General features: G+C 46.0%; 1 protein-coding gene across 1 annotated transcript in view; it reads right to left on the bottom strand.

Moving 5' to 3' along the window:
* LOC144950061 (ornithine decarboxylase antizyme 1-like) overlaps positions 1 to 12559 on the bottom strand; it is a 98484-nt gene that overhangs the window by 14202 nt on the left and 71723 nt on the right. The window contains exon 2 of the mRNA XM_078880055.1: positions 2995 to 3201. Within this exon, the coding sequence (XP_078736181.1) occupies positions 2995 to 3201 (207 nt within the window). The remainder of the gene's footprint in view (positions 1 to 2994; positions 3202 to 12559) is intronic.

The raw sequence follows: 12559 nt of genomic DNA, 5'->3' as shown, positions 1-12559 counted from the left end.
AAGTCGACTGCATCCAACAGCAGCCAACATTCTCTGCTAAGTCACCGTGACGTCACCACAGTGTCAGGCTAGGTGCACTTTGTGTGCACAGGTTCGGTCCTGTGTAAACAAAAAAAACCCAGCAAGTTTAACCCTTTAAATGGGAGCAGCCCCCTCTTGTGAACCTACCGTGGGACGGGGATGAGGGCCCCCCACAACGCCCAGCGGATTGTGTGTGTGTGTGGGGGGGTTATTTGACCATACTTCACCACGCTGGCCAGCGTGGGTTGGCAGGCGCACGCAGACCCGTGTCTAAACGTGAGGGTGCACACGTGTCCTGTGGACTTGTATGGGACACACACAAGTACACATCGCACGCATGCTTAAAAGCATTGTACATCAACAGCATTAATGCCAGGCTAGGTGCACTTGAAATGTCACGCGTTCTGGCGACAGCTTGCTACATACGCACATCTGATGGACACGCTTATGTAGATGTGTACGCGATTACACAAGCAAAGACACACACAAAGCAGACATGCTGTACATACACATTAAAGCACATTGACATACACCACACACACACGTATACGGTACGGTATATTAAAAACGCACCACACAAACACGAGTACCACGCAAGAAAACGAATCCACGTGTAGCCTGTAACAACAGACTGTATGGGCAAGCACTGTACTGTTTGTGAGTGGCAACATCTGTTAAGGCCGGCACGGCACACGAGGGGCTTGTGAGTGGGCCAGCATCCACGCCCGACCGCCTTTGTCTCCCCCCCCCCCAAGTGGTGATGTTTGCAGTACTAATTTTGAGGCCGAGCCTACCTAAATGGAGAAGGCCTCCCACCCCCCCAGGTCCGGATCAGATGGCCTGGTGGTGGTCACGGGCGGTAATTGAACTCGGGTGGCCGGGTTGGGTTGGCACAGACAAAGATCCCCCGTATAGCCTTAACAGACTGTAGGGGCAAGTGCTGTTAGCGAGCACCTATGAAGGCCAGAACGGTACACGAGGGGGTGGGTGGCCAGCACCACGCCCGACCGCCTTTGTCTCCCCAGTGACGATGTTTACACACCTCACCAGGTACTCATTTGAGGCTGAGTCGACCTAGGGGAGGCCGGGACCGGTTCAGATAATCGTCACTGGTGTTGGCCGTGAGCGGGAATCGAACTCGTGTCGCCAGGTTCATAGCGCAACGCGCTAACCGCTACACTACCGCTCCCCACTACACAGACACACATACAAAGATACACACACACAGACACACAAAGATACAGAGACACACAAAGATACAGAGACGCACAGACACACAAAGATACAGAGACTCACAGACACACAAAGATACATACAAAGATACATACACACAAATATATACACACACACAAAGATACACACAGACACACAGAAAGATACACATACACACACACAGAAAGATACACATACACACACACAAGAAAGATACACATACACACACACACAGAAAGATACACATACACACACAAAGACACACATACACAAAGATACACAGACACACAAAGATACACAGACACACAAAGATACACAGACACACAAAGACACACACACACACACAAAGATAAAGACAAAGCCTTAACATACTGTAGGGGCAAGTGCTGTTAGCGAGCACACACACACACAGACACACGTGAATTGTACGCACAACGTACACAAACAACTCCGGTATTGTTCTCAAGAGAAACACCCGATTAGCATACCGTGAACCCCTAATCAGTAGTGCCCTACCTTAGACCAATCCAGACCTCATTGGTCACCCCCGTGCCCTTTATAAAACCCTACAAAGTCCCATCGCAAGGGAGAGAAACACAACACAAACCCACAATGTGTGTTTTTGTTAATTGAAACGCCTGTGCGCCGTGTGGCTCTGAAAACTCAATGTGCCTCCTGTACAAGAATTCGTGGTATAAACCCGCACGGGTCGACAGGGTATGATGGCGATGATGTTGGTGGTGGGGGTCTTCTTTTTCTTCGGGTTTGCCGTCCACCACAAACTCTCACATCAACAAGAGATCAACCCAAACGTGGCCAAACATCCCACCGCAGGACCCCCCTCGTGACAATTAAAAGAGTCTTGAGACTCGGCGAGGCGTCCCACCACCACCACCACCACCACAAAAATCAACAACCACCGAGAAAGTTGCCATCATCTTGGAGGTAATTAAAACAAAAAACCCACAAATCCCAGGCGTATCACGCTAAGAACGTTTCACGATTATGCAACGGGGCACAAAAACACATCTGGGGGCTTTAAAACGTGGCCCACCCCCAGCACCGGACCAGAGGGCAACACTGGGGGCATTACAACGGGTGGCAACCCTCACCACCAATCACATCCAGTAACATAAACTGTCCAGTAGCATAGTTACTGGATAGTCATCATCAGCAGTAACAGCAGCATCGCCATCATGCACAGAGACGTGATTATTGTGTATCATCAACCACCGCCAGCATCTGTACCATCACACACAGTCATCACCATCATCATCACCATCATCACCATCACACACAGTCATAACCATCATCACCATCACACACAGTCATTACCATCATCATCACCATCATCACCATCACACACAGTCATCACCATCATCATCACCATCACACACAGTCATAACCATCATCATCACCATCTTCGCACACAGTCATCACCACCATCAACATCACACAGTCATACCATTACCATCACACACAGTCATTACCATCACCACCATCACCATCATCACACACAGTCATTACCATCATCATCGCCGCCTGTACCATAATCACCACCATCACAGTCATAGGAATTACCATCACCACCACCATCATCGCCGCCTGTACCATCATCACACAGTCATAGGCATTACCATTATCACCACCATCATCACACACTTGAACGTGTGTGCGTCCCCTTTTAAAACGAGGGAGAGAGAAGCGCGCATCGCAGCGATGGATACGGGGCAAAAACCACGGCGCGTCTTTGTCTCTCACCTCGCTTTACTATCAAACACCGGGTCGGCCATGGGCTCTGTGGGCTCTCCTCGTCTTTGGCGAATCCCGGGAAGAGGTTGAGGAGAAGGAGAAAGAGGACGAGGAGGAAGTTGAGGAGGAGGATGAGGTCACTGCTTGACGTCTCTGCTCGGAGGCTCCGGGCGGTGCGCCGTGTACATTTACCATCCGTGTCGTGCCCACCGATCTCTCACTTCGTCAACAACAACATCAACACCATCAACATCATCATCCCGTGCACGACAGCTGCTCGTGATGGTGGTGGTGCTGTGTGCCACAGGCTGCTTGGTAACACGCGCGGAGTGCGAGTGATGTGTGGCGGGGTGGAGGGTGGAGGAGGGTTCAGCCGCAGCAGCAGCAGCAGCGTGAATCGCTCTCGCTGTTTGCGTGGTGGGGGTGGGGGCAGATCACCGCCTCTTTATGGGGTGGGGGTGGGGGGTGGTGGTAGTGGGGGGTGGGGGGGTTGTGGTGGGGGGTGGTAGTGGGTGGTGGTGGGGGGTGGTAGTGGGTGGTGGTGGGGGGTGGTGGTGGGGGGTGGTGGTGGGGGGTTGGTGGTGGGGGGTTGGAGGTGGGGGGGGGGTTGGAGGTGTGGGATTGGTGGTGGGGGGGGGTGGAGGTGGGGGGTTGGTGGTGGGGGGTGGTGGTGGGGAGTTGGTAGTGCGGGGTGGTGGTGGGGGGCGGTGGTGGGGGGTGGTAGGGGGTGGTAGTGGGGGGTTGGTAGTGGGGGGTGGTGGTGGGGGGTGGTAGGGGGTGGTAGTGGGGGTGGTGGTAGTGGGGGGTGGTAGTGGGGGGTTGGTGGTGGGGGGTGGTGGTGGGTTGGAGGTGGGGGGGTTGGTTGTGGGGTGTGCGCGTTCTTCCTCCCGTGACGCACACGCGAAGGGCCGCATCATCACCACCATCACCACCACCATCATCATCACCATCATCACCACCACCATCATCATCACCACCACCATCATTTTCGTCAACACACCACGCACACAAAGACAAAGCTGCCCCGTGTAAGACAACGCGAGGCTGTTGGGCCAAGTGTCTGCTGGCGTTGTTACGAAGGCAGACAGACGCGTTTGTGATTGCTACACACCAAAGACACGTCGCCGTATAGCCCTGAGCAGTGGGTTTAGGATAGTAACCACGTCCGGCCACCTTTGTTACTCATCCAGTGGCGATGTTTACACGCCGGGGTACTCATTTGATTGAGGCTGAGTGGACCTAGGGGGGTGGGGGCAGGACCGGTTCAGATATAATCGTCATTGGTGGCGACTTTGGCCTTGATCGGGAATCGAACTCGAGCTGCCGGGTTCGCGGCGCAGCGATAATCCGCTACACGACCGCCCCCCCAATACATATTGTACATACACACGTCACGATATTGATCAATATTGATATCACACACACATATACTGTACAGTATGCATAGGAACATGACAGACAGACGTCACAGGCATATCATGCACGCACAAGCACAACACACACCATCATCACACGCATTCCATCCTGAGCTGTATGCAGTGAAGGACTTAATGGGGAACAGAGGTACTGCATGTTCCGAATGGAATCTTTTTTTTTAAACCATGCACATACTACGTTGTTGGCTTTCTGATTTTCTTGCTCTTGTTTTTAGATTGAATAAGCCCGCTTCACGTTTCTGATATTAATCGTAATTCCATTGAACTTATGGCCAAAAAAACTGAACACATTCACCAATAACATCGTTGCCTTAAAAGGGGAAATAAAACATGAATCGACGTTTCTAGCAATGGACCTTCTTCATAGCGCATAAATGCTGAGTTTGTTTATTTGTGCTTGTGCCCCACTGACAACATAGTATCACAAATGAGACGTGTTCATTGAGGCTGCCTCTTGTTGCAATGCAGACCTGGATTACACAAACATGTGATTGATTTTTTGTGAAATGTTTTTTTGTTTGCGTGGGTAAAAAACATTCAACCTTAAGCTGATTTACAAGAATGATGAAAGGTCACTCACAACCCCATCCAAAGCGTTACATAATACGAGAAGGACAATGATTAATAACGCTTAAGCATCAACATTTGAAGATCATTTAAAGACTTCAACAGTGGAACTCCTCTTATCGACGATGATGTTGGGGATGGACATTGCAGATCCCAATATCCGTGATGTTATTCCGTGAATTTACTCCACTTGTTCACAAACAAACACAATATGATGAATAATATGACTTTGCCAATGAACTCTATTCATTTGGTAAAATCGCAGATAATAGACAGAATAGGGGCAATGGATATTGCAATGTATGTAGACAACATAGGTCCAGCGTATAAAAGTTGTCAGAAATAAGGTGGTAGATAAAATAAGTTATGCTGTGCATACTATATTACAGAGAAAAATACTGTAATGCATAGCTCCAAAGCACTTAAAATTAAGGAATGTGTTCGATTTCCCATTGAAATTTGTCCCAGAAAGAATGCCTTTAAACTTAATAGAAATGCAATATTGTTCCAGGTGTAGTGGTGGTGCGGACGCGCGCCCGCAGTGAGAGATCACGGGGCGGCGCGGGGTGCGTGGTTGGGCACGCGATGTAGGCGTGGTGTTGACGCGCGCGCCAGGAGTGAGAGATTACGGGGCGGCGTGGGGTGCGTGGTTGTGCGCGCTGACACAAGGTGGGAAAGAGGATCGTGGGCAGCGCGCAGTGATTGGTCAACTGGGGTGGGTGCTCTCAGCGACGTCCGCATGAAGGACTATAAAGGGGGACGCGCGGGAGCACTCGGGGAGTTGTTAACCAGTCGAAGACCGAAGACGGAGTTCAGAGGTAGGCCCTGAGACCCCTAGTCCCGCTGTCCTTGTGAGGGCCGTGGCCCTGTGTGGCTCGGAGGCGAGACTGTGGGACCCGTGGTCTGACGTCCCTGTGGACCGAGACTGTGGGACCCAGAGTCGAGACGGACACCCCGGCTGGGTGTGTTCCGAGAGGTTAAGAGCCCGTGTGGGTGTAGCCGGGGGAACCCTGTGGGTTAAGGCTGGAGTTAGCCACCCGTGTAATATAAGTTGGTGTTAATAAAAGAGTGTGCTACCCGTAAGGTCGTCTCCCGCCAAGTTCCTACATTACACATGTACCAAGGAATTTATGACAGAAAGAAGATGAAAAAACAACTAAATTAAATCACGACGTTTCGGAGGCAACACAAGCTACCTCCGTGACTTTACCGAAAAAACCAAAGAGTACGAATCCTTGCAGTCACGAAAACTTCAAATCTAGAACATAAAGAAGAGTTTCCACATTTCAGAAAGTATTAACTTTGCAGACAATAAGAGTATTTTTTAAGCATGCAATTTTTTTTCAAGTAAAAATTTTCCAATGTCATTTATTCACTCAGGGAATTGCCCCTGAGTCTCCGAGACTCTTTTCAAGAGGGCCATGCATTGTAATGTTGGCCATCTATTTAATCAACTTGAGTACCCAAAAAAACCCCGTAACGTGTAGACGGGGATGATATTTGTCCGTCCAGATGGGTTAACAGATTTACTTTCTGTATTGCCTGCTGGCCATCTCGCAGCCCAGCAGGTTTGAGCGTTTTCTCAAATATACGTGTGAGCCACCAACCGCCTCGCCTCCAAAGCACTGCACCACAGTCATGCACCACCCAAAGATGCCAGATAACAAATACAAATGATGCCTCCTTTAATCCAATTATGCCACTCAACGCAATGTCTTATATTTTTGTCCTTTGAAAATAAGCACATAAGGATGCAGTGAATGATAAGAATTTTTCTATTCATATAATTTGATTAGCCTAATGTTTCATGTACAATATTTGGAAACATATTCTTGGAAGTTGCGTTATTTAACGTTCTGTATGATTACAATATAAAATTATTTTTCCGTTACATTATTTGAAACATATCGTGAAACAAAGTACAGTATCGTAGTCAACGATGGTGTTCACAATAGTGTATGCTGTTCAATTTACAATTAAGAGGCGAGACGGTGCAAATGGCTTTCTGGTAATCGTTGAAGTTTATTAACGTAATACATTCTAAACCTTAGTTTTATTCTCCCGGGGCATACTGTTATTGTCCTGCAACCTTCCCACAGTTGTCATTTCATCTTACAATGAGACTACACTGACCAATGTGGTGATTTCAGAACTAGTAGAAGCTTGCACGTTCAGTTACACGTTTTACAAACATTCTAAAATGTGGTGATAGATACTGCATTGAGTTGGGGGTTTTAAATGGTTGCGGTCGTGGTTTCAAGCGGATGTTAAAGACCGTATAATTCACAAAAGCAGGACAATGCAAGGCTATATTATATTTCACACCGTAATAAATGTGCTACTTGCAGCAGGAAATGAAAGTATCGTGTCACTGCATCTGTCGGTGATAGCGTTAATTTGAGGAAGATAGGTGGTGGAGGCACACGCCTGTAATCCAGCACTGTGCAGGCGAGGGTTGGCGGGTCGCACAAATGTTGCGAAAACCCCCTTCCCTGTGGGCGTTGAGGAGGTGCTATAACCCTGACTGGCCAGGAGAAAGTTGGTAGAGCAAAAATGTGGACTCCAAAAACATTTCACCCAGCCTCTTCCGACTGTATGGGGGATTGAGTGTTGCCCCCTCGCACGCGTGGTTTTTCTCACGGTGCCTCCAGTTTCCTCCCACATGTAAGCGCTCTTTAATTGGCCGATAACGCATTCACATGTAGAGGACCGCAGAGCTTGGGCAATTGTTATTAGCAACCTGCTTTCCACGTGTCTACTGCCTTTAGCTGTGGTTTCTCTCAGTCAGTGGCTCTCTCTCTCTCTCTTCGAGAATGAGCGAATACTGTGCATGTTACATGTTTAAATTATGGTCCTTTTATTTGCTATATTTACATCATATAACTGTTGGATATGTTACGGATCATACGTTGCATTTGTTTTCTCTTTTTCCCTATTGCGAGGGTGTTTTAACCCTAGCCATAAAAAGACGACTAACAATGATTCTAAAATACAATGAAATTCGGAAACAATAGTATCTTCGATGTGTCTTTGGGTTGTAATTCTTGCTGTTCGGCGTGAAGTTTCGCTCTACGTGGAGAATCTGCCAGTATGTGGAGCGGTGGCAGGTCTCAGAACGTGGAGCGAAACGTCGGACATCATGCCAAACAACAAGCGGTAAAAACCGAAAACACACAGGAGAATATGTAGAGCAACAAACCCGAGATAACCTACACAGTGACAATACGGCATCATCATACATTTTTTTTTACCTCCTCTTATCTGTGAATTCGTGGATAACAGGAAGAGCCACTTTGCTGCAATCAGGATACATTTCAGACCAACTGGTACTCCACAGAAAACCGAATCTGACAGTTACCAGGTAGCAGATTAGAAGTGTTTTGCTGGAGGTCCGTGTACAGCGACATAAGCGTCAAGTACTGTCTCCAAAAACTGGATGCAGTGTACGATTGAAATACAACCATTGTGAATGTTTTTCCGTGCATGGATGGGTGCAGGCCCGGTAAGACTGTTTCAATCTGTTTTTTCTACAGTCTAGTTCATGACCTCATCCGCTCATTCCCTGCTGCAAAGATTGTGTTATTACGATCGAAATTTAAAAAAATAAAGGAATGAACTCTCAGCAAATTACTGTCATGCTTTCCACTATAACCATGCAGCAAGACAGCATTACACACAGCAGCAAGCATGAAAATCATTTCCAGGGCAGTACCACAATTGGCATACGGTAGAATTCATTAGATCATGAACAAGCCTGCTGGGTTTTATACAAACCATTGCTGTAATTATTTAGTAAATTAAGAGACATCCACTACAAAGGCTCGCAGTGTCATTGGCTATATTATTTTACGTTCGTATAATTACGGTGTAGATTTTAAGCATTGTGTTTCCTGAGGACATTCATAGCCACTCCCATGTGGCCACACATCCACTGATGTAGAAGCGGTAATTTATGTGCATCTTCATTTGAAAACGAAAATTTTATATGTACTTTGGCAATGCTCAGTACATTGGTGAGCGCCCTGCATTGAAAATCACGCAACTACGGTTTGATTCCTGATCACGGCTAATATCAATGGCGCGTGATCTCTGACAACAGTCTATTTTTTCCTGTATTCAATTATACTAATCTTGTTTCAAGGGCCAAAAGCATTATTATAAATGTCTACATTCATCATGCATTCATTGTTCTCCAGTAAACGACAGTTCACACAAAGGATACGCCTGCTTGTAACAATACTGGCACTATCAAAACACAGATTAGACTTCGTTCATGTTGTTAATCCTGTTCTTGATGTGCTGAAGGCCTGTGGAGAGGCAACAGCACAACATTTGACCAGAAGATTACCCTCGGTGTACATAATGTGGACACCTTGGCAGTGATGGTGCTATGGATAAGCAAAAGCTTAGCCCCCCAAATGGCTCAAGGGGGCCTGCATTCAAACACAAATTAGGGGGCATCTAATATCAGCTTGAACTCAGATTCTGATATTAAAGTCAAAGGGATAATTATTCTAATACGCCGACTAACGGTAATGTTGTAATTTGTCTATTAATTAAATGATTTCACGCAAACGTGATAAAACTGCATTTGTTAGATTGTCCAGCGTATAATATTTATAGTCACGTGAGGCATTCAAAAATAATGTATTGTTGGGGCCCTCAATGGATTACCACCACCAATATATCCACGACGATTATTGGAAGCAGATTTGGATATAATGCCATGCAATTATGAGGCGAGTGAGAGTTGGGTGAAATGTTTTGGGGGGGAGAATTTTTTTTTTGATAATGAAGAGCATCACATTTTAAATTACTCTCTTACGATCTGCTATGACATTACGGATCATACGTATGGACATTGCCAGAAAATGAAACAAAGGATGAAAGTATGAAAGTGACCCGGGAAGGTGCAAGTTGTGAATTACACCGAGAGAAAGAGAAACACATGAATCGGGGGAACAAGTGCAATCGGAGAGAGATCACGTTGACTGTTTATAAAAGTAAGCGGGTTTTGGTAAGACACATCAATGGACGAGACTGGCAATGGAATGGCAGGCAAACACAGGAAAAGAAATGTTCCCGTGGAGATGGAGCAATGAGATCTGCTTCGTGTGTGGGAGCGAGATGGATTGTGGGCATCGCAGAAATGTGAAAGGTATGTGGGGAGGCTCTTCATCCAGCAGTAGATAGATGATGATGTAGTCCGCTTTGAGGCTTTTATGCAGCAGGCTTTACCAGGTTTGGAAATGCACGGCCACAGGTGTGGGCATTGTCATTTATAGCCTGCTTCCCAGCGGTGTGCTATTGGAATGCAGGACAGGTCACTCACAACCTTACACAGAATTCCTTGAGGGGAAAAAATTGCGAAAGGATACATGTGTAAAAGAACCGTGTGTACGACCATGACATAATTTGCATATTATTCTACAATAGAATTCCATTCCTTTAAAATGTGATTCGAATTAAAGTTATGCCTGCAATATTGCTGCGTTTTATATTGTATCGATTCTTATTCCAAGCAAATGACAACTCGTAGCTCTTCATAAATCCACAGCTGGATGAAGGCTTCCTCATGCCATGTTGGTCATGGGAGTTGTTTGACCATACTTCACCCTGCTGGTCAATGCGAGTTGGTGAAAGAGGATTCCCCACTGATGTTGACCATGATCGCCAAATCAAACTCAGATCGCTGGGTTCATAGTGCAGAGTGCTAATCATTGCATCGCCACTTTCAGCAATTGCATTTTCTTATTCAATGCCATAACTAAACGATATATTATTATTTACCAGGTAAGCTCCACTCTTTTTCAGAAGCCACCCTGATAGCTCAACGAAGTGGCTTATCATGTGGACATTTATAGCAGCCACATATTCGCAAAGCATGTTTCTAAATGTGGAGGAAAAACCGGAGGAAACCGAAGAAAAATCCACGCGACTACGGGGAGAACATGCAAACTCCAAATACACAATTTAGGTGTCAGGGTCGGGATCGAACCCGCCGATCTCATGCATACCAGGCGAGGTAGTCAACATCTCGCCACTGCGTATAAGTATAAACATGTATATGCTTTTATGCGATGTGTGTGTAATGACGTCAATAGGCATGAAACATAATATCTTCTTCTGGTGGAGGCACGGTTTTACGATGTGAGGGCACACCTGACATGATCAAATTTGCCAACACAGCAGCAGGTCACAGAGACACTGCCAAACTAGCCACGTGAATCATTTGATAAGCAACACACCATGACCATGCACCATGGATACAAAAACAACGTTCAGTACAAAATATAACGAGGTGAGTTTCGTGTTATGGAGTTGAAACCTGATATACTGTAATAGGAATGAAACACACTTAAACGTATTGAAAGATTAATATCTGACATTGAGGTATCTCGCCAGCCACTCTCTGTTGGACTGCACAACACAATCACTGTAATACAAATCCTTCCCAGCCTCTGGGCAAACCTCTGGGCGTAGCTCGGTAAGCTCGCAATCAATGAGACTGTTAAAATCCAGGGTCATCGCAGGCCATCGTCACTCTGGAGTCTCTACAACATTGAGTACCATGGCTACTCACCTACAGGACACGTAAGCTCACTGTGGATTGTCCACCACGTGTCATACTGCACCACGCTGCTGCGTGCGGGTGGATGAATGGGCGTCCCTATCCAGTGAAGCCCCTCACAACTACGTGGCTCGCAAGATTCATTGGCACGTTAAAGGCCGTGCCTCATCGAAGAAGATCCGCCAGGCAGTGGTGGAAATATCATGGCAGAGGAATGTGGAATTTGCACCACAATCTCAGGGTCGGCATTGGAGATGAGAGCCACCCCTTTGCCAGTAAAAGCGCGAGTGCAATTTCATTTTCTTGGTTCTAATAAAAGTAAAACATTTATTATGTTTTCTTTTTATTATTTTATTATTTCCCTTCTACGTAATGTCACGTAGAACATAATAAAAATGTTTTATTTTTATTATTTTATTATTTCCCTTCTCCGTGACTTTACCGAAAGAACCAAGAAGATGAATCCTTGCAGTCACGAAAGCTTTAAATCGAAATGTAATTTCATTCTCAGCCTTACCAATACGGTGTTTGCTTATGCACGTGATTCTGCTTCGTGGCTCTGAAAAGTGTACAGCGTGGCCAAAAAGTCAGGACACACAGAGTTATTCTATTTATATTAACATATCACATAGGGCTATTTCGTTTAATTCAACAATGTCCAAACTGACGTCCATTAACATCAATGGATGCAATAATTATCTTGAAATTAATTTGGGACTTGTTTTTTGAAGCTAATGTTTGAACATTCGTCAATTATTTTGTCCCAATTCATTCAGGGTTCTTGGTCGAGTTTAGTAAGCAACAGATTTGAGATGACCTCACTGGAAGAAAACAAATAGATATTAATAATGATAATAGATAAAATATTAACTGAAAAAATCCACAATTAAAATGTTTCAATGGCAGTGTTCAAATAACTTTTTGGTTCTGTCGGTAAAGTCACGTAGAAAGAAAATAAATTAAATAATAGAATACGACGTTTCGATTGCAACACAAGCAG

This window comes from Lampetra fluviatilis, chromosome 3 (assembly GCF_964198595.1).
Source record: "Lampetra fluviatilis chromosome 3, kcLamFluv1.1, whole genome shotgun sequence".
NCBI lineage: Eukaryota > Metazoa > Chordata > Hyperoartia > Petromyzontiformes > Petromyzontidae > Lampetra > Lampetra fluviatilis.
The sequence above is the reverse complement of the archived record's forward strand: the minus strand, read 5'-3'. Positions and strand labels throughout refer to the sequence as shown.